Raw genomic sequence first — 27828 nt, 5'->3', positions numbered from 1 at the left:
GATATTCTATATTTGTTACACTTTTAATACCAAAATGAGGATGGTGTAATGTACCGGAAGTGGTTTATATGCTCTTTTTATATTGTTTATTTCCTTGTTCTTATACTGCTAAAGAGACTGAGCGAGCTGGTAATATTGTTTAATTTGTAATTTGCTGTTTTATCACAACAGTATGTGGACATTTAAGTTTGACATTTAGTTATTTACTTCTGTTTAATTTGTTTACTACAGAAACGACCTACAGTTGTATACTGCCATGTGTACAAGGTTAAAACTTGCACTATTAAAAGGTGGAAACGAAATCTGATGACTCCTCCTCTCTGATCAGAGTGCTGAAGTGGTTAACACCATTAAAGAACTGGCATTCAGTGGGGCGATCCCCAACAGTTTTAGTGTCGGTAACATGTCCCAGACAAACTTCGTAATCATCCCACATTTAGTTTGACGAGCATTTGTGGTTATAAAATATTTAAATTTCAATGACATCACCGTCAGAGGTTAAAGTTCAAGTGTTGTGTTAGCACAGCCGGTCACACACAAAGGTGTTCCTCAGTGTTTTTTCAGAGAACAGGGTTACTTACAGTCAAGCAACCTAAGACGTTTCCCTTGATTTCATGTAAACAAGTTTATTCATCAAGTCATGTCATGTGTTCCTTTTTATTTTTCTTAGTCAGAAAATGTACAGAGCATTTCTTTAAATGCAAAAAAAAAAAAAAAAAAAATTCTAGAATATATTTTGAACATGTGAACTTAACAAAACATCTCTTCATAAATCACAGCCTTTTACAGCAACACTAGTTTCATGAACTATTACTGACCCTGCCAAAATGTCCTTTGACAAATGATCAAACTTCACTACTTATTTTAGCAAATGACCCTCTTGAATCACTTTGGTTTCCTAAATGCGAGCTTTTGCTGAATCTGAATGTCAAATTATTTACTTGTAAGTGTATTATTTGTGAGTGATGGATCCAAACATGAACATTTGCTCATTTAGACGCCTTCTGGCAGTGCTTTTTCTCATGATACTGTAGACTAGATGAATGGGTGAAACTCTTCCCACATGAAGAGCACTGGTGCGGCTTCTCTCCAGTGTGAACTCTCTCATGTCTTTTCAGGTTTCCTGACTGAGAGAAACTCTTTCCACAGTGTGAGCACTTGCACGGTTTCTCTCCAGTGTGAATTCTCTGGTGTGTTTTTAATTTGCTGGATGTAATGAAGGTCTTCCCACAGTCAAAGCACATATAAGGTTTCACACCAGTATGAATACTCTCATGCACTTGTAAATGATGCAGCAGTGAAAAACTCTTTCCACAAAAGAATAAAAGTGAGGTTTCACAGCAGAATGAACTGTAAGGTGTCTCCTTAAGCTTGATGCCACAACAAATGTTTTCTCACACTGATCACAGCAGAATGATCTCACTCCATAGATCAAGACAGATCTTTAAGACCATTTTTGGATGTGAAACTCTTTCCACACTGAGAGCAGGTGAACGGTTTCTCTCCAGTGTGAATCCTCATGTGAATCCTCATGTGTCTCTTAAGGTTTGGTTTATTTGTGAAACTCTTTCCACACTGAGAGCAGGTGAAAGATCCTTTGTCTCCAGATTTTCCAGCTTGTTTTTGGGTGAAATTCTTTTTAGTCTGTGAAACGACTGAGTTTCCATCTCCATTTTCTATCTTCTTTTGAAACTGATGCCTTTTACTTTCATTCACTTCCATCATGTCTAAAAATTAGAAACAATAATAAATTCAGAGCCCCAAATGATCAAAGTTTTCCTCTTAATGTTCCTCATCAGTCATTAAAGAGAATGAAGCAAAACCTGTTAGTTTCTCTGTCTTGTCAAAAGTTACTTTTAAAAGTATTGCATTACAATATTGAGTTACTTTAAAAGATAAATCATTGCATTACTTAGTTACTTTTTTTTAGAAAAGTAATGCATTACGTTACTTTTGCGTTACTTTTTCTCACCTAGGCTGGGCTTGTTTGCTTTCCTATTTTTATTTTTAAAAAGTTATATTTTTGGGCAAATGTGAAAACTTTCACACCAAAATTGATACAACAAGCCTCAGGCTGAAGGAAATGTACAGTAGATGGCGCAAATCTAACAAGCCTTTTAGCTATTCTGGATTTACAGAAGAATAGGATGCAGGAGAAAACCGTTTAACACTTACTTCACCAAGAAAAACAAAACAAAAATAATTATTTTTGCTTATGGTTTAACTGAATCATTGAAGGTCAACAGCAAGTAAACTGATCAATAAAGTGAGATTAAATGCATAAAATGTTTTGTTTTATTCAACATATTTAATTATTGGAGGTTTGCGTATTATTCTGATTTAGCATTTGACTGATTTTATTCATTTTGAGGAATACTGAATCTTTGTGCAAGTGAGATGAGTAAATGCCTGCTCACATTTAGTCTAGAACTACAATAACCATCATGTTTACACACAAAGCCTCTGCACTTACGATTTCTCTCAACACTGGGAAAAGAGAGCTGTCCGTCAATAAATGGGTGAACAAAATAACTTTTTTGTTACTTATTTGAAAAAGTAACTCAGATATTTTGTTGTAAATTTTAAAATTAATGTGTTCCTTTAATAGTTACTTGAAAATGTAATGTAATGTAATGATTACATAGCTCATAAATGACAAAATACGCTACCCCCAACACTGGTCTCTTCATCTTTTATTCTGCAGGGTTCTTCCTCAAACTCCATCTTTACAATAGTATGTCTGTAGTTTCTCCTGGAGTAATTCCTCCTGCTTGCTTCTTCTTCTCCTGTGGGAAGATGGGAACATTCCCAACATTTAAACTCTCATGAACGGCTGTGGGAGCGGCTTCACTGACTGAAGGTGTGAATTGTGGTCGCTGTTGCTCATTTAGCAGATGATCATCACACTTACAAATTATCTTCTCAATTATTCATGGTTTTAGTGAATTAAGGGTTGATTGCTGTTATCAGACATCGATTAAATGTGTGAATGTGTGTACAATACTCTGGTGGGAAAAAACCCATACCAAAATCTATTTAAAATGCATTTATTTCATACTAAGTATGCTACAAACCCATTAATATATTTACTGACATAATGCTTGAGACTTGCTGATATAAATATAATAAGTTGGACATTAGCACTATTTCTGGTTAACTAAAGTACATTAAGTAAAAATTAGTTTTTCCACCTTTAAGTATCCCAAAATTACATTTGCATTGGGATTCATATTAAGTACATAAATATGTAAATGTATTTGTAGTACACCTTGCATAAATGTATTTCAAATACACTTCAGTACATTAATTTTTCACTAGCATAGAGACAAATGAACAGTTTGCCATTCAGATGTGATTTACCTAAAACTAGTTATTTCTGTCACTAAGGACTATCATAATTTACAGCACCACATTTAGAAAATGTTGTAAAATAAAATGTTTAGATAAAAATCTGTCACATGGTATATCTGTCATTTCAAAACAAATTCCCTGGTGAACCATTAAAGCAAACTAGTGTGATAAACAGTGTAATTTTTTCATATTTTATTTAAAACTGACAAAATTAGCCACAAATAATGCTTTTTCACTCTTAAGTTCTTAAGCTCAGATAAATAAGGCCTACGATGTTAATAATAATAAACTTTATTTATATAGCACTTTTCAGGCTTGTAATGCAATTCAAAGTGCTTTACATTAAAAAATCATGTTCAATAAAAACATATACATCAAAAATAAGAAATAAAAAAAGGTCAAATGCAACATACAGAATAAAATACAAAACATATGATTAAAAGAATAAAAACTACAGAACATATCTGACAGGAAATACTAAAAAATAGGATATAATTAATTATAAGCATAGTTTGGAGTAGCCCTAACTAATTAAATGGCATGATAAAAAAATATGTTTTTAGCTTACTTTTAGCTTTCCTAATATCTGATGGTAGCGTGTTCCATAGTTTTGGCGCATAATTTGCAAAGGCTGCATCACTGATTTTCCTTCGTCGATAACTGTTAACCTCCAATAAACCTGCCCTAGATGATCTTAGGGTTCTTGATGGAATATAATTAACAAAAGAACTGTCAATATAGTTAGGTCCGTGTCCGTTAAGAGCTTTGTATGTGATGAGGAGGACCTTAAAATCTATTCTAAATTTTATTGGAAGCCAGTGCAGTGCAGCTAATACTGGTGTTATATGTTCTCTTTTTTAGTTCTGGTTCTGGTTAGTAACCGAGCTGCTGAATTTTGAATAAGCTGAAGTCTGTTTATTGATTTTTGAGGGAGACCTGTAAAAAGTGCATTACAATAGTCTAGTCTACTTGAGATAAGTGCATGGATTAGTTTTTCTGCATCTTTCCGGTTTAAAGGGATAGTTCACCCAAAAATGAAAATTCTGTCATAATTTACTCAGCCTACAGTTGTTCCAAATCTGTATGAGTTTCTTTATTCTGCTGAACACAAAAGAAGATATTTAGAAGAATGTTTGTAACAAAGCAGAGAGAGCAACCATTGACTACCATCGTATTTTTTCCCTACTATGGTTGTCAATGGTTGCTCTATCTGCTTGGTTACAAACATTATTCAAAATATCTTCTTTTGTGTTCAGCAGAAAAAAGAAACTCATAGAGGGTTGGAACAACTTGAGGGTGAGTAAATGACAGAATTTTCATTTTTGGGTGAACTATCCCTTTAAACAGTGAAATTTAATTGTTTACCAGAATAACAGGTTGTTCACGCTATACCTCATGCTTTCACTCGGCACAACCCTTGAACATATGCATAGAGAAACTTGTTATTCATGGTTCAAAATATGTCTTATAGAGAACTTGTGACTTGTATCATATGCATTTGGCAGGAAAACAACAAACTAAGTGTCAGCACATATATTGAGAATAACAGAGGGCCTGACACAGATCCTTGTGGCACTCCATAATTCAGACATTATCTCAGATTTTCCCTGTTTAAATAGACAAGATGTTAACGGTCTGATAGGTATGATCTAAACTTTTATGCCTGTCCCTGAATACCAGTGTATTTCTGTAGTTGATCTAAGAGTATTTTGTGATCTATGGTGTCGAATGTGGCACTAAGATCAAGTAAAACTAGTATTGAGTATATAGTATAACAAGTATACACGGATATGCTCAGCCCTGGCTGCTTTTAGAGCCTTTATAACAGGAAGTGCTGTCTTGGTTGGGTCTAGTGACATTTTGCTCGACCCCAAAGAAGTTAGTAAATCTGTGAACGCAGCCCCTAACGCTTTGTTTGTATTATCTACATGAATATTAAAATCACCAACACTACTTTATCGACAGTGACCAATAGGTCTGAGAGAAAATCTGCAAACTCTTTTAGGAAATCACATTAGGGCCCTGGAGGTCTATATACTGTAAATATGCGTACATTTGGAACAAAAAAAGTTACATTGTGTAGGTTTATGAATCACAATGGATTCAACAAGATCACAAGGTTGATATGAAAGCAAATGGCGCCATCTAGAGAAACATCTGTGGCACTGCCAAACTATTGCCATAACTACATATAGAGAAGCTCATGCAAGATATTTAAAGGATTGAGACGACAACTTGTTCAATTTTATTACTTTTTTTTTAACCAAACTGTTTGTCACAATGTAAGAACTTAATATTAAACCTTATTTCATCATTATAGCAGACGAAGAGAAGTATGTCACTGTTGAATTACCACAGCTATAGTAGTTAAGGTTTAAAATTATTCCTACACTGTGGTTACCTTGTATTTTGACAAACAAAGTGGTTAAAAAAGTAATAAAATGTAACTCTTCATGTTTTAAGCCAACGTTGTGTTGTCTCAATCCTTTGAATAACTTACATGAGCTACTGTATTCGGTTTTTACATCTGACGTCACTTGGCAGAGCTTCCGGGTCCAAACGCTCAATCTCATACCACAAGAAAGACAATAAACGGTGCTAATATACACACACAATGTGGTGTGATACTACAAAAATGTTATAATCATAACCTTTATCTCCATACCAAAATTCCAGATGGCCAGACATAGATTCATCTTTTATAAATCGGTAAAATATTAATATCTGAGATACTGTAAGCACTGAGACTGTTGTGTAGTAAAATATTAAACTTTTTAAAATGTTTGATGTTTAATATGAATAAATAGCACTCATAAATGGCCGTCAATGGCATTCTCAAGTGAAACGAGTTGAGGCTTGGACCCAGAAAACGGCGTTCCTCATGTCACAACTTGCAACCCCAAATCAGAAAAAGTTGGGACAGTATGGAAAACGCAAATAAAAAAAAAAGAAGTGATTTCTAAGTTTGCTTTGACTTGTGTTTCATTGCAGACAATATGAACACACAATATTTCATGTTTTGTCTGGTCAACTTCATGTCATTTGTAAATATGCATACTTTCCTGTCATTCAGACCTGCAAAACATTTCAAAAAAAGTTGGGACAGTAAAGCATTTACCACTTTGTAATGTTGCCATTCCTTTTCACAACACTTAAAAGACGTTTAGGGACTGAAGACACCAATTAATGAAGTGTTTCAGGTGTAATTTTGTCCAAATTCCTGCTAACAAGTCTTAAGGTGGGCAACAGTACGGGGTCTTCGTTGTCACATTTTGTGCTTCAAAATGCGCCACACATTCTCTATTGGAGACAGGTCGGGACTGCAGGCAGGCCAGTCAAGTAACCGTACCCTCTTCCTCCACAGCCAGGACTTTGTAATGTGTGCAGAATGTGGTTTTGCATTGTCTTGTTAAAATATGCATGGACGTCCCTGGAAAAGATGTCTTCTTGAAGGCAGCATATTATGCTCCAAAATCTCTATGTACTTTTCAGCATTAATGGTGCCTTCACAGAAGTGCAAGTTACCTTTGCCAAGGGCACTGACACAACCCCATACCATGACAGACCTGGGCTTTTGGACTTGTTGCTGGTAACAGTCTGGATGATCCTTTTCTTCTTTGGTCCGGAGCACACAGTGTCCATTCCTCCCAAAAAATACCTGAAATACTGATTCATCTGACCACAGTACACGTTTCCACTGTGTGATGGTCCATCTCAGATGCCTCAGAGCCCAGAGAAGTCGACGGCGCTTCTGGACACTGTTAACATAGGGATTCCTTTTGGCACAGTACAGTTTTAACTGGCATTTGTGGATGTAACTACGTATTGTGGTACTTGACAAAGGTTTGCCAAAGTAGTCCTGAGCCCATGTGGTGACATCGCTTATAGATGAATGACGATTCTTGATGCAGTGCCGCCTGAGGGATCACGGTTGTTCAGCTTAGGCTTGCGCCCTTGTCCTTTACGCACTAAAATTCCTCCAGATTCCTTGAATCTTTTATTTATGTTATGCACTGTTAAATGTGAAATATCCAAATCTCTTCCTATCTTTCTTTGAGGAACATTGTTTTTAAACATTTCAATAATTTTCTCACGTATTTGTTGGCAAACTGGCGATCCTCGGCCCATCTTTGCTCCTAAAGAATTAGACCTTTCTTAGATGCTGCTTTTGTACCAAATCATAATTACAATCACCTGTTGACATCACCTGTTTCAAATCACATCCTTATTTAACCATTTTACCTCATTACTAGCCCTAAATTGCTCCTGTCCCAACTTTTTTTGAAATGTGTTGCAGGTCTGAATGACAGGAAAGGATGTATATTTACAAATGACATGAAGTTGACCAGACAAAACATGAAATATTTTGTGTTCATATTGTCTGCAATGAAATACAAGTCAAAGTAAATTTAGAAATCACTTTTCCATACTGTCCCAACTTTTTCTGATTTGGGGTTGTAACAAGCGGATATGTAGTTATGGCAATAGTTGGGCAGCGCCACAGATGTTCCTCTAAATGGCGGCATTTGCTTTTATTTCAGCCACGTGATCTTCTTGAATCCATCATGATTCATCAATGTACACTATATGAAACTATTTGTTCAAAATGTAAAAATATTTATAATGAGGCAGTACATTATGATTCCATCTTCCAAACCGTGTTTTTGTATTATCCTGAATCACTGCAGTACGCCTATAATAAGTGTTTATATTCTGACTATTTTAGGCAGAGCAGACTCGGAACCTGCAGCTACAGTCCCGCACCCAGAGTCCCGCATTCTCATGGTGCGTTCACACTGGACGTGATTTGCGCAAGTGATTTACATGTTAAGTCAATGCAGAGACGCGAAATGGCATTCTGCGGCCCGAAGGACGCGAATTGCTCAAGTTGAAAAATCTTAACTTTGGCGGATATTTCACGCCGCGTTAACCAATCAGGACCTTGCTCTAGTAGTGACAAGACAACAATGAGGAGAAAATCTGTAATATCTGGTTCAGACAATATGATTATCATTGTGATAACATTAAATGACATGAAACACAACAGTCTCTTTTTGTTAAATGCAAGTTTATGTATGATCAATAATACAAAGGTAAGTAAAAGGTATAATAAGCTATACATGAAATAAAGCAAACAATTCAGTCAAACATTCAAAGTCAGTGCTAGTAGGCTAACGTTACAACTGCAACGTACAGTTATAGCCTAAAAATATAAAGTAATGAAACTTCTCTTTGCCTTCAGTCTAAAGGATTTGCCAGGGAACAAATTATAGATCCATGAGACCAAAGATCAGCCGTTACAAGACGAATTATAGCTCGAGACACCACAGAGACATCAGAGCCAGCGGCAGACGGCAGAAGGACTGGCCGAGGAAAGGTTGCCCTCGCCGGCTTTGACGAGCGCTGAGCGCCGCTGTCCGCTGGAGCTCACAACTCCGAAAACGCCAGATAAAATGTTCAAATAGGCACTCTTTATATAAATAAACCACATATTTGAGCTTTAAACAACTACATTATCGATTGAAAAAGTCTTAAAACTACGTTTTGTCACACATTAACAGTAGATTTTAACAAAAAAAAAGACGTGTAAACACAGCCCATGTCAGCCATTTCTCAACGAGACGAGCCGCTGGCAGAAGCCCCGCCCATGACACGAATTCGCGTCTGTTGTGCAGTGAATGTCACGCATGATTCGCGCAAATTTCACGCGCGATTGAAGCGAGTAAACTCAAAATGTTCAAGCGTCCACCTTCGCGCGAATCGCATGCGGTGTGAACGCCACATCAGACCCATCATTTTTCAAGATTTTTCAAGTGCATCCTATCAAATTGGATCTGGTAAACATCTTTCCAACATGAAGGACTTAGGCTAAAACGTGAGTAAAGGCAATTTGAGAATTTGAGAAGATCTGTCCAGCAAAAGCAGCAGAGGTCAACTTCAGCATTGTCAATTGAGTATCCAATATGCTCTTAGCTATATTTTTAATGGCTATGGCAATTATTCTTTGATGGCTTGTGTATATATAAAACAACACTTTTAGTTTTCCCCACAGGATGTTCTCAATGAGAAACCATCAAAGTGGTTCCCCCTAAAGCCATGTGTACCAGTCTACATGGACAGTGAGCAGCAGCAGCCATATTTTTTTAAACACCTCAAAGCTCTGCTGGTTAAGTCTAAAACTCAACTGAACTTCACAGATGAAGTGGAGTTCATTTGTAGTTTTCTTTTTCCTGAAGTAGGCCCAAACATGGTTGTCAATTGGATTGTTTCTATTATTGCTATATATGCAATGTTTTATTTATTTATTTATATGGACAGGCCATCATTCATTCATCAATACTTACCAAAAGTTGCTCCTGCTCACACTCTCCGTCTCTGCAAGATTCTGTGATTCAGATTTCACTTTGCATAACTACTAGAAGACTTACTACTGTCAGACAGGTTGCTCACATCACATCTACGTCGTCAAGCTCAGTCTGAGGCTGCTCAGTACGTTTAGCCATCAGGAAGTGAGTGCTTCTAATTTACTTCACTTTTCTGCGTTGAAGTCTATGGGGTCGCTGTGTCCATTTCTTTTACTGTCTATGGCTCCGAGTCTGCAGCTTCATAATGTGGCCTTGCTCCAGCTACCGAAGCAACGACACACATCCGAGTCTAGAAGAAGAAGAAGACGAAGAGAAGTGAGCAAGGGAAGAACATAAACATGAGAATTGGAACACAGCCGTTCATTCTGCTCTAAATCTGATGCAAAACACTTAAAGGGTGAAAAATGAAAGCCCTTAACACATATTTGAGACGTTCACAGATTTGGACAGGCTGCACTTCGCTGAAAACACTAAAAGCACTCATACATTTTGCCAATAGGTGGAAATTGGTTATTTTTGCGTTTTTTCTGAGCAATTTCTTTTTTCTGGGTTGAAAAGCAAAGTCGCACTACTCCCACTTTTCCACAGCTTTACATGCCCGAGAGATTTTGCAACTGTGATGCATGAACGACCAGACTAAAACAAGGGGCTTTCATGTCACCTTAAAGCTGGATAATTGAGAGTGATTGCAAGTGTGATGATCATCTGCTAAATGAGCAACAGCGACCACAATTCACACCTTCAGTCAGTGAAGCCGCTCCCACAGCCGTTCATCAGAGTTTAAATGCTGGGAATATTCCCATCTTCCCACAGGAGAAGAAGAAGCAAGCAGGAGGAATTACTCCAGGAGAAACTACAGACATACTATTGTAAAGATGGAGTTTGAGGAAGAACCCTGCAGAATAAAAGATGAAGAGACCAGTGTTGGGGGTAACGTATTTTGTCATTTATGAGTTATGTAATCAGATTACTTTTTCAAGTAACTATTAAAGAAACAATTACTTTTAAAATTTACAACAAAATATCTATGTTACTTTTTCAAATAATTAAAGCTAGTTACTTTGGTTTCCCATTTATTGACGGACAGCTCTCTTGTCCCAGTGTTGAGAGAAATCGTAAGTGCAGAGGCTTTGTGTGTGAACATGATGGTTATTGTAGTTCTAGACTAAATGTGAGCAGGCATTTACTCATCTCACTTGCACAAAGATTCAGTATTCCTCAAACTGAATTAAATCAGTCAAATGCTAAATCAGAATACTATGTTAAAACCTCCAATAATTAAATATGTTAAATAAAAAAACCTAACCTAAAAAAATATAAAAGCAAACAAGCCCAGCCTAGGTGAGAGAGTAATGCAAAAATAACATAACACATTACTTTTCTAAAAAAGTAGTGCAATTAATTACTTTTTAAAGGAGTTTGTAATACATTACTTTTTACGTTTGAAAAGACAGAGGAACAAACAGGTTTTTGCTTCATTCTCTTTAATGAGGAACATTAAGAGGAAAACTTTGATCATTTGGGGCTCTCTGAATTTATTTTGGTTTCTAATTTTTAGATGTGATGGAAGTGAATGAAGGCAAAAGGCATCAGTTTCAAAAGAAGATACAAAATGGAGATGGAAACAAAGTCGTTTCACAGACTAAAAAGATTTTCACTCAAAAACAAGCTGGAAAATCTGGAGTCAAAGGATCTTTCACCTGCTCTCAGTGTGGAAAGAGTTTAACAAGTAAACCAAACCTTAAGAGACACATGAGGATTCACACTGGAGAGAAACTGTTCACATGCTCTGAGTGTGGAAAGAGTTTAACATGTAAAGGACACCTTGAGATGCACATGAGGATTCACACTGGAGAGAAACCGTTCACATGCTCTCAGTGTGGAAAGAGTTTCAAATGTAAAGGAAACCTTGAGAGACACATGAGGATTCACACTGGAGAAAAACCGTTCACATGCTCTCAGTGTGGAAAGAGTTTCATACAGAAAAGCACTCTGGATGATCATCTGCGCCGTCACTCTGGAGTGAGATCATTCAGCTGTGATCAGTGTGAGAAAACATTTGTTGTGGCATCAAACTTAACAGCACATCTTACAATTCATGCTGGTGTGAAGCCTCACTTTTGTTCTTTTTGTGGAAAGAGTTTTTCACAACTCAACTCTTTAAAAGTGCATGAGCAGCGTATTCATACTGGTGTGAGACCGTATATGTGCTTTGACTGTGAGAAGACCTTCAGTACATCAGGAGCATTAAAACAACACCAGAGAATTCACACTGGAGAGAAACCGTACAAGTGCTCACACTGTGGAAAGAGTTTCTCTCAGTCAGGAAACCTGAAAGATCATGAGAAAGTTCACACTGGAGAGAAGCCACACCAGTGCTCTTCATGTGGGACGAGTTTCACCCGATCATCTAGTCTACAGTATCATAACAAAAAGCATTGCAAGAAGGCGTCTAAATGAGCTTATGTTCATGTTTGGATCCATCACTCACAAATAATACACTTACAAGTAAATAATTTGACATTCAGATTCAGCAAAAGCTGGAATTTAGGAAACCATAATGATTTAAGAGGGTCATTTGCTAAAATTAGTAGTGAAGTTTGATCATTTGTCAAAGGACAATTTTGGCAGGGTCAGTAATAGTTCATGAAACTAGTGTTGCTGTAAAAAGGCTGTGATTTATGAAGAGATTTTTGTTAAGGAGTTCACATTTTGAAAATATTTTCTTGCATTTAAATCTTTTTTTTTGCATTTAAAGAAATGCTCTGTACATTTTGAGACTAAGAAAAAAAGGAACACATGACATGACTTGATGAATAAACTTGTTTACGTGAAATCAAGGGAAACATCTTGGGTTACTTGACTTGTAAGACACTGATTGGCTGGTTCAGGTGTGTTTATTTGGGGTTGGAGCTAAACTCCGCAGGATAGCGGCCCTCCAGGACCGAGTTTGGAGATCCCTGAACTATACCAATGTGTTTAACATGCATTTATTTCATACTAAGTATTCTACAAACCATTAACATATTTACTGACATAATGCTTGAGACTTACTGATATAAATATTATAATTAAACTGAAGTTGGACATTAGCACTATTTCTGGATAACTAAAGAAACATTAAGTTACATTTTTTAAAATCATATTAAGTACATAAATATGTAAATGTATTTGTAATATATTTTGCATAAATGTATTTCAAATACATTTCAGTATATTTATTTTTCACTAGCATAGAGACAAATGAATAGTTTGCCATTCAGATGTGATTTACCTAAAACTATAGTTATTTCTGTCACTAAAGACTAGCATAATTTACAGCAGCACTAATGTTGTTGATTTTAATATATACTATGTATTTTGACTTAATTTTAAAATTACATAGCTATTATCACTATAGATATTTCAAGATTTACCTTAAAAACTACAGAACTTTGCATTGAGAAGGTTGTCTGATTTAGATTTCTCCCAACAAAAATAAAGTCACAGTCTGATAAACACAGTGAATTAAATCAGTTAAAGATACACTATAACGTTTGGCGCTTAAAGGATTAGTTCACTCCAGAATTAAAATTCCATGATAATTTACTCACACCCATGTCATCAAAGAAATAAGGGTCTTATCTAACAAAACTATTGCCAATTTTCTAAAGAACATTTTTAACCAAAAATGTTCGTCTTGCACTAAGTGCATTCACGCATTACATCATCATGTTGGAAAGAACACGCGTGACGTATGCGGGTAGGGCGAAAAATTCATTTTCTCCTCCAACTTCAAAATCGTCCGTAATTATTCACGTGGTCTTTCTGGGCCATGTCGTTTCTCCAAAAGGTCTTCAGCCTGATCCAAAGAACACAGAGAAAGTCTTAAACTGGCCAATTTCTCCGTTCTCCTTCTGAGGTGAGAGCCTTTGTGGGACTGTTTTCCTATTACAGACGTTTCGTCAAGGACTTTTCTAAACTCGCTGCTCCACTAAATCAACTTGTTGGGAAAAACGTGCCCTTTGTGTGGACTGCCGAGTGTGACAAATCATTTGACTTTTGGAGAGTGTGTTGTCATCTGATCCTGTGGTAATGTTGCCTGACTTCAGTGTGGCTTTTAAAATCTACACTGATGTATCCAACTTGGGTGTTGGTGCAGTCCTTGCCCAGGACGGAGATGGACTAGAGCAGGGATGGGCAACTTTGATGATAGTGAGTGAGGGCCACAAATATTTTATCGTCACTATCAGAGGGCCAAATGTGACTGTGCACTTCCACCAATGGGATATTGGAAAAATTAGAGGTACCATTTTAGAAGAAAACATAATGTATGTCTGTATTACAGACTCTGCTTAGTGAATCAACCTGCATGTCCATATTTAATTTTTTTTTTGTGCATCTTTTCATGAATTAATTTTTAACATAAAGAAACAAAAATACATTACTGTGGCAAACATTTTTTATTATTATTCAAGTGCAAACATGTTGGGCTCTCAAAAAACAATGAATGATGGCACAAAACTGAAAAGTAGCCTATTAAGTGAAAAAACTTAAACGGTAACTAAACCCCTGCTCAGAGCTTAACTCCACCCACTGGCAAATTTTGAAAAATGCTGGAAAAGTGGGCAGAGCCCAGCGGAGACAGAGGGGACGAACTGAGGGCGGGGCTGAGCGGAGGGCGTGCACCTGAGACCCGCAGTGACGGATTGATTGACAGCTGTCAGACTCGCGAGTCGCAAAGATGGAGAATGACTGGAGTGAGGCCGGCTTTGCAACAGAGCGGTCATTCTCCTACCTTCACCTGAAGTGGAGGAGGGTGAATTGTCTGTAGACACAGACCCAGAGCCTTATCAATGCGAGCCGCTGCTCAAACTGCGTTAACTGCCGATGCCGACGATGCTAGCGAAGCAGCAGCGCAAGAGAACTGCCCTAATCTATAAACAGTCAAATCCTTACACTGAATGCCACTAAAAATAGATCAGATATCTGATATACATAACAATGTATTTTCATTCAAATTAACTGAATCAGCGCAGCAGCGCAGGACCAATAAGTTCAGACCTAAAAGCCTATTACAAACAGATTTCCTCAAATAAGTTAGACTATATACGCCAGCATGTAATGGTATTGTTGCTCGTTACCGCGTCCGAGGCAACCACTTGCGTGTCAGGGTTTGAAAGCGTGTCTCATAAGAAAATTATCTGTACACTTGACGGGCGGCAATAATATCACAAGAAAAGCCTGACGTGTACTGACAACTGCATTATTTAACCGTATTTTCTTCAATACAATGTTAAAGCAAGTGTCAAGTCAGTTTCATTCATAATGTTTCTACTTCATGTAATATGACAGTTCATACTGGAGTGAAGCCGTTCTCATCATGTGATTGGGGGAAACATTTCTGAGGGCGTGGTGAGCTCGTGCCAGGGGCGCGGATAGTGAGCCGTTGGAGGTACCATCCTACGTCACGATGTACCGCAACGTCCAATAGGAAAATTCAACTGCAGTAGCCACCGTTCAACCTTAGGAGGGCAGCACTTTGGCGGTTTTACACCATATTTTATAGAATTAATACACTTTATACTCAAATGTCAAAACATTTACTTGAATCAATGAACAGCATTAATAAAGCCCCAGTATTACAGATCATTAACTAAAAAAAGTTGGTTTAGGGTTTAGTTACCCTTTAATGGGATATTGGAAAATTAGAGCTACCATTTTAGAAGAACAAAACATATGTATGTCTGTATTACAGACTCTGTAATGTTTAGTGAACCAACCTGCATTTCCATACTCTTTTTTTTTTCCTGCTTCTATGCAATAATTAACTTTTAACATAAACAAACAAAACACATTACTGAGTAGCAACATTTTTATTTATTTATTATTATTCCAGTGCAAACATTGTGGGCTCTCAGAAAAACATATGCATACTTTCCACATAGGCTATATCTCACCTACAGGGGGGGAAAGTTTAAAGTTAATGAGATACTTGTGGTCTCTCCTGCTGGCGTACAATAGACTGGATGTCAATGTCAATGTTAGTGCTAGACATGTGCCGGTAAACGGTAATACGATATACCGCAATAATGAACATGCACAATATTGTTATCGTGGGCACTTCAAAATACCGTGAATAATTATTTATTACTAATTATTCAGATTTTTAGAATGAATTTTAAGAATACTTTACCCATCAACCGTTTAAAATGAAAAACACGTCAAAGAGGAACGCGCACTGATGTAAATAGACCGTGCATGAGCCGAGCACATGGCGGAATGAGGAGACACGCTGAAGTGCACATTCCGACAGCAGAGGGCGCTGACGGAACAGCAGAAATGCAGCCGTTTCCCCAGTAATCACATAACCTAATACATAATACTTAATGACTTAAGGCTATTCATTTTCAAACTTGCATTTTATATTTTAATCTGGACTAAATTACATGCCCTAGATATTGTTTGAATGTGTTCTGACTGTTGTTCAATCACACACTTTACAAGGCTCCAGTATTTAACATTAGTTCCTTCATTAACAAACTGACAATGAAAAATACTTCTAAAGCATGTATTAATCTTAGTTAAATGTACATTTCAGCATACCTATTGTTCTTTATAATTCTTTTGCACTTTAATCTGTTTTAAATATTTGTTTACTTTATACATTTTTGTGTATTGCTTTATTGTATTTAAATGTTTGGTTCTTTTGTTATAAGAAAGTGATTTAACCTGTTATAGTATGACAACACTTTTTTTGCAACTTATTTCAATATCGTGATAATACCGTATACCGTGATAAAAGCTTCAGCAATTAATCGCAACATGAAAATTTGATACCGGCACATGCCTAGTTAGTGCAGCCAATCCTCATGAGCTGAAACAGAACGTCATCGCTGATCCTGTTTCTCTCTTTCAACTTTATATGTTTCATTGTGGAGAAGTTGCTCTCGCAGATGTACGTGGCCATTGACAGTGCAAAATCCCTGAGAAGTGGAAAGCGGGACTCTGGTAGTAACCTCCAAAATGAAGCTCCCCTCTCACTGTGCTTTGCTTGAAAAAACGGGTCTGACTGAATTTCGCAGAGTTCAAGCTGCAACTCGGAGGGTTGCTCGCTGACAGCAGCAGAGAGGGGGTCAGTGAATAACGCTATTCGTGGCTGCATGGCGTGGAAATCATGGAAGTGGCACTTAAACTGCTGCTGCAGTGTTTTGATGTCGGCTCTGTATTTGTGAAACATTTTCTCGCATTCAGGGACATCTCTCCGCATCTCTTCACAAGCGGGAAAGTGTGCAAAATGTTGACGATTGGATGAAAATCCTTCTTTGAAAAGCTCTAATTTACGCCGAAATGCATTCATGTGTGCGTAAAGGTCGGACACAGTTTGGCCTCGCCCCTGTAACTGTGTGTTCAGGTGAGGTAACGTCCGTAAGGAATGCCAAATCGCAAAGAAATTCTGTGTCTCTGAGTTTTCGGGTGTAGGCACTTGTATCGCCTCGAACACTGTCCTCCAAAAACACAGGAAGTTCGGTGCGCAATGCAAAAAAACGCTCCAGACACTTTCCTCGGCTCATCCATCTAATCTCGGTGTGCATTTGTAAATCCCCATACTTTGCGCTCACTTCATCCAAAAAAGCTACAAACCTCCTGTGACTGAGAGACCTATTCCCTCCTCGGATGAGATTTGTAACTTTAGTCACCAGATCCATAACGTGACTAAGGTTAAGTGTCTTGGCACAGAGAGCCTCCTGTAGAATTAAAATAAGATTAGATTCAGCGCTAAAATCTACACATCCTGTCATATTAATCTCATAAGGCCGCCCATATTCATAATCATAAAAAGTGAGCTGAAGATAAAACAACTCACCTGATAGATGATGCAGTGCAGTATAGGACAGTCCACCGCTCTCTGTTGGAGGAGCCCGGCGAAACCATTGTGTTTTCCTTGCATCGCAGGTGCGCCATCAGTAACGACGGCTGACAGCTTGTCAAAGCCACCACAGTACTCATTCACAACACTGTTAACGGCGTTGAAAATATCCGTCCCTTTAGTAGTGTTGTGCAATCACACCAATTTTAAAAGTTCTTCGTGTACAACAAATGAACTGTCAATCGTTCTAGTGAAAATCAGTAGCTGGCTAACATCCATCACATCTGTGCTCTCAGCCAACGCTAATGAGAAGTATTTGCAGTCGTGCATGACTTGTTTCAGTTTGCCATCGACGTGATTGTGGATGTCAAAAATTCTGTGTGTCACTGTGCGACGGGTCAAGGAGACAGTTTCAAAGTTTTTAGCCATATCCTCATCTCCAAATGATTTGGCCATTTCCATTGCACACCTCTTCACCATTTCGCCATCTGACAAGGGCTTCTTGGCTTTAGCAAGCTCCAGCGCCACAGAGTAAGACGCCTTGAGGGCAGACTCCTGTGTGGATGTTATTCTGGTAAAAATACTCTGTTGTTTATTGAGCTTCACTTTCAGGTCAGCTATAACAGCGGCCCGAGCAGCTCCGGTGTACTTTCCATATTTGTCCCTGTGTGTGATATTGTAATGTCGACTTAAGTTGAAATCTTTGAATCCTGATCTTGTTTCCAAACACACTAAACACATTGATCTACCTTTGAATTCTGTAAACAGATAATCTGTTTCCCATCTCATATGAAAAGTACGATTCTCTTGATCCAGTTTTCTCTTTTCGTCATGGTTCTCTCTCTTCATCGTTGACTGTAGTGAAGCAGGTCCGACTAAGTGTTTTGCATAGGAGGCGCCCTCTATCAGTATACTATACATTTGGAATTTGTTCAGATGTGGTAAAACACGTGAAACCAACATTTCTATGGTATTTGAAAATTGACCCGGGCCGCCAGTTGCCCATCCCTGAACTAGAGCATGTGTTTGCGTACGCCCGCCGGGCATTGAATTCCACTCAGAAGCATTGGTCCACCTTTGATCATGAGTTGTGGACTATTGTGTGGGCAATGAGGGAGTTTAAGCATTACATCGGACTTGCCTCATTTACCATTATCACAGACCATCGACCACTATTAGCACTTCTGCATTTGTCCATTGATGATGATCCAACAGGAAGAAGAGGGAGATGGATTCTGGAGCGTGATCCATTGAATTGGGTCATTGTGGACAAAGATGGAAAACAGCACAAGAATGCTGATGCGCTTTCTCGCCGCCCTGATACACCTAGCCCTAGCGAAGCAGAGGCCAGTGTTGAGGAGGTACCGGAAGTGAATGTGGTGAGTTCTAATCAAAAAGACTACATTCAATGTTCATCTGAAGTCACTGATTCTGCAGGAGATGCGACTGCTGTGAACTCACTTGACGATTCAGACAGTATGTCATCCATGAATGCTTTGTCTCACAACTTATCAGATATTAGGGCAATGCAGTAGGCTGACCCCGATATTGATACTGTGTTGAGTTGGGTGACGCAATCCCAAAGACCATCCAGGAGAAAATTGCATGGGGCTACTCAATGTTTATGGAAGTTTTGGACTGAATTTAACCGTCTTTCTATCATTGATGGGCTGTTATGCCGCACAGTTTTCTGTCCCCTCACAAGTAGCCCTTTAACCCAAATGGTTGTTCCCTCTGCTTTAATATCAGACATTCTTTTGCAATTGCCAGTTGCCAGCTTCTGCCCATTTCTCTTCTGAGTGTGTGTGGGAACGGGCGAGACAATTTTGTTACTGGCCTTCCATGCTCAGGGACATCAAAGTATGTTGTGAGCAGTGCAAAGTATGTCAAACACGACACGGTCCGATTCCAGCCCACTGTGCACCTACAGGTGGGTCCCAGTCAGTGTGGCCATTTGAAAAAGTGGCTATGGACATATTAGAACTGCCTGTGACTTCGAAAGGAAACCGGTATGTGCTGGTTAATTTGTATGTTTTGCTCAATCAGTCGGCACAGACAGTGGCTCGTTGTCTGTTTGAGGACTATGTTCTGATTCACGGCGTTCCAGAGACTTTGCATTCGGACCAGGGTCGTCAGTTTGAGGCGGAGGTGGTTCAGAATTTCTGTCATCTGCTGAACATTAAAAAGACATGTACCTCTTCCAACCATCCGAAGTCGGATGGTATGGTTGAGCGCTTTAATCAGACTTTGATTGATCAACTAGCTAAGACTCTTTTGACCTATGGAGGGGAATGGGATGATTATGTGAAGCATGTGGCTTTTGCTTACAACACAACGACTCACTCCACCACTCGTTTCACACCGTTCTTCTTGACCCATGGTGAGTACATTCATTTATCATTTATTAGGAGAAACCTCCAGGGCCCTAATGTGATTTCCTAAAAGAGTTTGCAAATTTTCTCTCAGACCTATTGGTCAAAGTAGTGTTGGTGATTTTAATATTCACGTAGATAATACAAACTAAGCATTAGGGGCTGCGTTTACAGGTTTACTAACTTCTTTGGGGTCGAGCAAAATGGCCCTAGACCCAACCAAGACAGCACTTCCTGTTATAAAGGCTCTAAAAGCAGCCAGGGCTGAGCATATCCGTGTATATATACTTGTTATACTATGTACTCAATACTAGTTTTACTTGATCTTAGTGCTGCATTTGACACCATAGATCATAAAATAATAAAAAATCATAATTCACTTAATTAATGCAATACTATTTCTAACCAGAGGTCATGACATTACCATAGAATCAAGCGACCTACTTACTACCTCTAATGGTAACTTTATATGATCATGCCGTAGTTTTCCACGTACGCGTTAATTAGAGTAACACTACAATAATCAGGAATTTGAGACTCACCCTACTTAGTGCATTAGAACGTTGTTTTCAAGCGGCATCCGCGCTTCATTATAGAAATGTATTGTTTGCATATTGTGGTGTATACAAACAATGTAATAGATTATGGCCAGGGACAAAACCAGCCCGCACAGTCGTCTCTCCATAGTTGTATTGTCCCGCACGTAAATTCTGACCAATCGAAAAGCAGTTTAGGAAATACGTCATGGCCAATGAGTGATGTGGATGTTGTCATGTGACTGCATTTTGGTTGGTTTCAACTGGTTCGGACCAAAGCAATCAGTGTGGTGTGAAAAGGAACCAAATAAGCTGAAAAATGCTACAATGTATAATTGTTTGCCCTTGGTTCGGACCAAATGAACTAAACTAGAGATGTGAAAGCACCCTAAGAATGACTTTAATTTAAATGCCTTTCCTTTCACCTGAATCTCCCCACATCTCTCCTCCAGAATTCACCCAAAATCTATTTGGTTTAATCTGAATTCTCACTATTATATGAGTTTGATATCGTTTGAAATGTCTCAGTGCGACTGGTACAAAGATCTCATCCCCATGATGACTGAATGTGAGCTGGCAGTGATTGCTCTCAGGAGAGGGTGTGTGCTGTGAGTGGGAGAGGGTGGAGCCTGGCGTGCTTGTAACAATAATAAAGGTTTTAAGAGTTTAGAGATATTTTGCTTATTACGTTGGGTGTGGCTTCGGCCAAATGGTCTACCTCCTGCTGTCAATACAGGTCATATGGGACAGTGATTAATGTAAATTCCCATTGTTAACACGTTTCCATTTGAAAGAGATTTCTGTCTTGGTCTGAGCATTTAAGGAGATGTGGAAAAAGGGTCAGGGCGTGATACTGTAACCAGATCAGCGCATAATGCTATGCATTATGTATCCTATTTCCAGATGTCAGGTATGCATCTTTTACTCTTTACTTCAGAGCATTTGATGTTATGTATTAGTTATCTTTGAATTGATTATGTAATTGGCGTTATACATTTACCTGACTGTTAAAAATTATTACATTTGGATTTATTCTGACTTACTCTGGGTGTATTTACTAACTGTAGTAACAATGAATGGGTATAATTTCAACAAAGAGTTAATCAGAATAATTATATGTGTAGTTAAATTATTAAATATGAATGACCAAATAACCAATTGGCACTCTAACCTAAATTCGAGATTATGATAAATGGAGTCAGATAAAGATGAATTAGAATAAAATACTGTTTGCCCAGCTGAAAAGACCGAACGATTTTTAAAAGATTTTGGGGGGAAAAAAATCATTAAATGGCACTTTCTAGAGAGTTTTGTGCAAAGAAATTGAGTTTTTTGGAAAATTATTGTAGTATCAACAGGTATTAGGACATGACTACACATTGATTACACATTGTATTACCTTGTTATGATATAGTGACCCATACAATGAGCCAAACAATGTGCCACATGAAGAGACAGCTGAGAAGATTTGGGTCTGTGGCAGAGGTGGACAAAGTACACAACTCTATTACTTGAGTAAAAGTAAAAGTACTACTGGTCAAATATTACTCTGTTACAAGTGAAAGTTCTAAAAACAGATTTTTACTTAAGTAAAAGTACAGAAGTAATTGTTTTTAAAAGTACTTAAGTATCAAAAGTACATTTTCTTTTTTATGTTTGCATTATTTTATTATTGTTGCATTGTTGTATAAATGCACTCTATGCCATCATGGTGGTTTAAGCCAGTCAGTGATGCTCCATCCGACATGCTAGCATACGACCACCTTAAACTCATTTCACAGACATCCCAACCTGCGAAATGTCATTTGCCGAAATCAGGATGCTCTCTGTCTTACATGCGCAACTCGAGGCACACACGCAAGGTCTCTCACTCCCCCTCCCTCTCTAACGTGCGCATGTGCCCGCTCTAGATTCTGGGATATTTTAACTAATTTGCGGGCATCAGGGAGCCGCTATCAATTTGCGGGAGACTCCCAGAACTTCGGGGAGACTTGGGATGTCTGATTTCAATACTTTTGAAAAAAAGTTCAACTCTCTTTATAAAGCTGCTGTCACTTTAAGGCTGAATGCATGGATCCTATACTCTGATACGCATCCGATATTCTCCCAACTGTTTACTCTTCTCTTTCTCCCAGACATTTACATTTTATGAGACATGCGTCAAGTATATGCCAACTAAACTAATCTTTAATCTTTTGAGAAAACTGAAACACACTTTTGGCCATGTATGGCCATGGATGCACACACTGTGCCAAGGAACCGTCTTCTTCCATTTTGCTATAAACTGATCAGTGTTCAAAAAATTGTTAGGAAACTTCACATGACCCTACATGAGTGATTACTGATAGGCTGTCTGCAAAAAAATAAATAAAAACATTTTAAAGAAGAAAAAAATCATCCACTGACTTTCAAAGCTGCTACAGAAACGACTTTCGTCTTTGAGGACCTTGATATAAATGTAGTGGAGTAAAAAGTACGATATTTGTCTTTCGAATGTAGTGAAGTAAAAGTAAAAGTATCCCTAAAAAATAATACTCCAGTAAAGTACAGATACTCAAAAAGTGTACTTAAGTACAGTACTCAAGTAAATGTACTTAGTTACTGTCCACCTCTGGTCTGTGGTGACCAGGTCCACCTCACACAAACTTCCTTCTCCCATTCTCTCTATTTACTACTACTACTACAACACACACACACACACACACACACACACACACACACACACACACACACACACACACACACACACACACACACACACACACACACACACACAGCCTACTCTGTGTCATTTCACATCAAGGTATGCACAAGTCACAAAAATAAAATCTATCTATCCTTGTGGAAAAGTTGCTTGGTAGCTAAAGTCTTATATTCTTGTAATTCACACAGATCAAACACAAATATGCTGACTGAATAGATTGCTAGTTTATTTTGAGTAGCCAGCTAGCAGTTCTCTTGGCAGTTTGCTGATAATCCGGTGTCTGAAGTAAAATGCTCAAAACATCTCCTGAGAAAAATCACATGGTCAACCTAGTCTTGGTTATTTAATTTTGATTTAGTCTTATTTTTCCTTACCTTGTCATTCAAGGCCAGGGCACTTTTTGTACATTTCTGGAACTTTTGCACACTTCCACATCCTGCGCAACTACGGATCTCCCAGGAACATTCATTATATATTGCTGCGTACATTCAGTGTTGCCAACTAGCCTGCCTAGTCGCTAAATGTCGCTAGATGATGTCAATTAACATATCTGTGACGTCACCGCGTCGTCCTTGCGTTCTGTTTGCCTAATGTGCTTTCTCTCTTAATCCGTGCTCACATACTGTATTTTAAAATAATACAATACAGCCAACTGTCCAATAAATATGTTCTAATTTCCTATATCTTTTTTTTTCATACAGTAGAACGAGTATGATATAGTTAATGACTTGAGAGATGTCTGAAACTGGATGAACTAAAGCTCTGTTAGAGTGAGTAATATAAGTGATAAGCACAAGAGAAGAATGGAAATCATAACGGGTCAAACTAAATTCTTTAAATATAAAACATAGGAAGCAGATAAGTGATTTTCAGATGCTCATTCACGTCTGTGTGTTTTCAACGCCGCACGCTGCTCCTCTCACTCCCCGTTCACACTGCCAGCGACATGCAGAGACAAAGCCACACGATCCCATTCATTTCAATGGAGCGCTGGCGACTTCCGGCGACACGAGCGACAGTGACCATTGGCGACAGAATGTGGGCGTGTCAAGCGACACGAGACACGCAACAAAAGTTGAGAAATTTCAACTTTATGCAAATGAGAAGCGATTTTCGCGAGCGACAACCTATAGGAGTAAAGTCAGTGGAGTGCACATGATCTGTCTGCTGTACTGCTACTGCGGTGTCGTGTCAAGATGGAGGAGAAGTTGATTTTAGCTGTTAGCAATTTCCCTGTTCTTCCCCGTTTCCCTGGTCTGAAAAGTCGCTAAATATAGTGACAAATCGCTAATTTGGCAACACTGTGTACATTTATCCGTGTCACCTAGATGCACATGCGCGAGCGGTGCGGGATCATGGTCGACTGACAACGAGATTAAGCAGCTGAACAAGAAGACGGCCGTGTTCCGATTGTTCTCATCTCCACTCCGCCGAGAAAAAGTAGACATGCCATTCCAAAAATGTTCATTTATTGTCAGAAATATGTTTTCAAAAGCATCACTTTCATCAAATGTTATGTGACATAATTTCCAGTAGGCAACTGACTGCAAACAGGCACATCAGGACACAAATGAGCAGGCTTATGTGTCGGGGCTGAGCCCCTGCCCAATTTAACCACTGATTATAATAATATTCAGTGGTAATGATAATATTTAGTCTTAAGCATTATGTCAGTAAATATTTTAATGGGTTTGTAGCATACTTAGTATGAAATAAATGCATTTTAGATAAATTTTGGTGTAGTTATGTTGCACACATTCCCACATTTAATCGATGTCTGATTACAGCAATCAACCCTTAATTCACTAATATAATTGAGAGTGATTTTAAGTGTGATGATCATCTGCTAAATGAACAACAGCGACCACAATTCACACCTTCAGTCAGTGAAGCCGCTCCCACAGCCGTTCATGAGAGTTTAAATGCTGGGAATTTTCCCATCTTCCCACAGGAGAAGAAGAAGCAAGCAGGAAGAATTACTCCAGGAGAAACTACAGACATACTATTGTAAAGATGGAGTTTGAGGAAGAACCCTGAAGAATAAGAGATGAAGAGACCAGTGTTGGGGGTAACGTATTTTGTCATTTATGAGCTATGTAATCAGATTACATTCAAGTAACTATTAAAGGAACAATTACTTTTAAAATTGACAACAAAATATCTGAGTTACTTTTTCAAATAAGTAAAACAATTTATTTTGTTCTCCCATTTATTGACAGACAGCTCTCCCCAGTGTGAAATCGTAAGTGCAGAGGCTTTGTGTGTGAACATGATGGTTATTGTAGTTCTAGATTAAATGTGAGCATTTACTCATCTCACTTGCACAAAGATTCCGTATTCCTCAAACTGAATAAAATCAGTCAAATGCTAAATCAGAATACTACGCAAACCTCCAATAATTAAATATGTTGAATAAAAATATAAAAGCTAACAAGCCTATAGGTGAGTAACGCACAAATAACGTAACACAGTACTTTTCTAAGTACTTTTATAAAAATGTAGTTGCAATTAATTACTTTTAAAAGGAGTAACTCAATATTGTAATACATTACTTTTTACGTTCGAAAAGACAGAGGAACAAACTGGTTTTGCTTCATTCTCTTTAATGAGGAACAGTAAGAGGAAAACTTTGATAATTTGGGGCTCTCTGAATTTATTTTGGTTTCTAATTTTTAGATGTGATGGAAGTGAATGAAGGCAAAAGGCATCAGTTTCAAAAGAAGATACAAAATGGAGATGGAAACAAAGTCATTTCAAAGACTAAAAAGAATTTCACCCAAAAACAAGCTGGAAAAACTGCAGTCAAAGGATCTTTCACCTGCTCTCAGTGTGGAAAGAGTTTCACTCAGATAGGAAACCTTAAGAGACACATGAGGATTCACACTGGAGAGAAACCATTCACGTGCTCTCAGTGTGGAAAGAGTTTCAATCGCAAAAGCTCTCTCGATGATCATCTGCGCCGTCACTCTGGAGTGAGATCATTCAGCTGTGATCAGTGTGAGAAAACATTTGTTGTATCATCAAGCTTAAGACAACATCTTACAATTCATGCTGCAGTGAAGCCTCACTTTTGTTCTTTTTGTGGAAAGAGTTTTTCACAACTGAAATCTTTAAAAGTGCATAAGAGTATTCATACTGGTGTGAGACCTTATATGTGCTTTGACTGTGAGAAGACCTTCATTACATTAAGGGACTTAAAGATACACCAGAGAATTCACACTGGAGAGAAACCGTACAAGTGCTCACACTGTGGAAAGAGTTTCTCTCAGTCAGGAAACCTGAAAGATCATGAGAAAGTTCACACTGGAGAGAAACCGTACAAGTGCTCTCACTGTGGAAAGAGTTTCTCTCATTCAGGAAACCTGAAAAGACATGAGAGAGTTCACACTGGAGAGAAACCGTACCAGTGCTTTTCATGTGAGAAGAGTTTCACCCATTCATCTAGTCTACAGTATCATGAGAAAAAGCATTGCCAGAAGGCGTCTAAATGAGCAAATGTTCATGTTCGGATCCATCACTCACAAATAATACACTTACAAATAAATAATTTGACATTCAGAATCAGCAAAAGCCGGAATTTAGGAAACTATAGTGATTTAAGAGGGTCATTTGCTAAAATTAGAAGTGAAGTTTGATCATTTGTCAAATTTTGGCAGGGTCAGTAATAGTTCATGAAACTAGTGTTGCTGTAAAATGCTGTGATTTATGAAGAGATTTTTGTTAAGGATTTCACACTTTGAAAATATTTTCTTGCATTTAAATCTTTTTTTGCATTTAAAGAAATGTTCTGTACATTTTGAGACTAAGAAAAATACACATGACATGACTTGATGAATAAAGTCTTGGTTGCTTGACTTGTAAGACACTGATTGGCTGGTTCAGGTGTGTTTATTTGGGGTTGGAGCTAAACTCCGCAGGACAGCGGCCCTCCAGGACCGAGTTTGGAGATCCCTGAACTATACCAATGTATTTAAAATGCATTTATTTCATTCTAAGTATTCTACAAACCATTAACATATTTACTGACACAATGCTTGAGACATACTGATATAAATATTATATTTACACTTGAGTTGGACATTAGCACTATTCCTGGAAAACTAAAGAAACATTAAATATACTGAAGTGTATTTGAAATACACTTATGCAATGTATACTACAAAAACATTTACATATTTATGTACTTAATATGATTTAAAAATATATATTTTTCAGCGTAGAGATAAATTAATAGTTTGACATTCAGATGTGATTTACCTAAAACTATAATTATTTCTGTCACTAAAGACTAGCATAATTTACAGCAGCACTAATGTTGTTGATTTTAATATATATTATATATTTTGACTTAATTTTAAAGTTAGATAACTATTATTAATAAAAAAATTAGATATTTCAAGATTTACCTTAAAAACTACAGAACTTTGCATTGAGCAAGTTTTCTGATTTAGATTTCTCCCAACAAAAATCAAGTCACAGTCTGATAAACACAGTGAATTAAATCAGTTAAAGGTACACTATAACTTTTGCCGCTTAAAGGATTAGTTCACTCCAGAATTAAAATTCCATGATTATTTACTCACACCAATATCATCCAAGAAACACTGAAAAAATAAAAACCTTGGATAAACTTAAATAAATTGAAGTAATC

At 37.8% G+C, this 27828-nt stretch overlaps 1 protein-coding gene across 4 annotated transcripts in view; it reads left to right on the top strand.

Moving 5' to 3' along the window:
- The window catches only part of LOC307136842 (uncharacterized protein), a 33658-nt gene extending 6613 nt beyond the window's left edge, over window positions 1-27045 (top strand). The window contains exons 1-3 of one of the 4 annotated variants that reach the window (XM_079834161.1): window positions 25129-25245; window positions 25397-25419; window positions 25854-27039. In XM_079834161.1, coding sequence (XP_079690287.1) covers window positions 25859-26668 — 810 coding nt within the window. In that variant the 5' untranslated portion in view covers window positions 25129-25245; window positions 25397-25419; window positions 25854-25858 and the 3' untranslated portion in view covers window positions 26669-27039. Of the gene's footprint in view, window positions 1-10529; window positions 10647-11274; window positions 12555-25128; window positions 25246-25396; window positions 25420-25853 lie in introns of those variants that run through there. The other 3 variants (XR_013817841.1, XM_079834159.1, XM_079834160.1) reach the window with 3 other exon arrangements.
- Window positions 27046-27828: the final 783 nt, after the last annotated feature.

The sequence above is a fragment of the Gobio gobio genome (assembly GCF_949357685.1).
Source record: "Gobio gobio genome assembly, chromosome: 14".
Taxonomy (NCBI): Eukaryota; Metazoa; Chordata; class Actinopteri; order Cypriniformes; family Gobionidae; genus Gobio; species Gobio gobio.
This window is presented reverse-complemented; position numbering and strand designations above follow the sequence as displayed.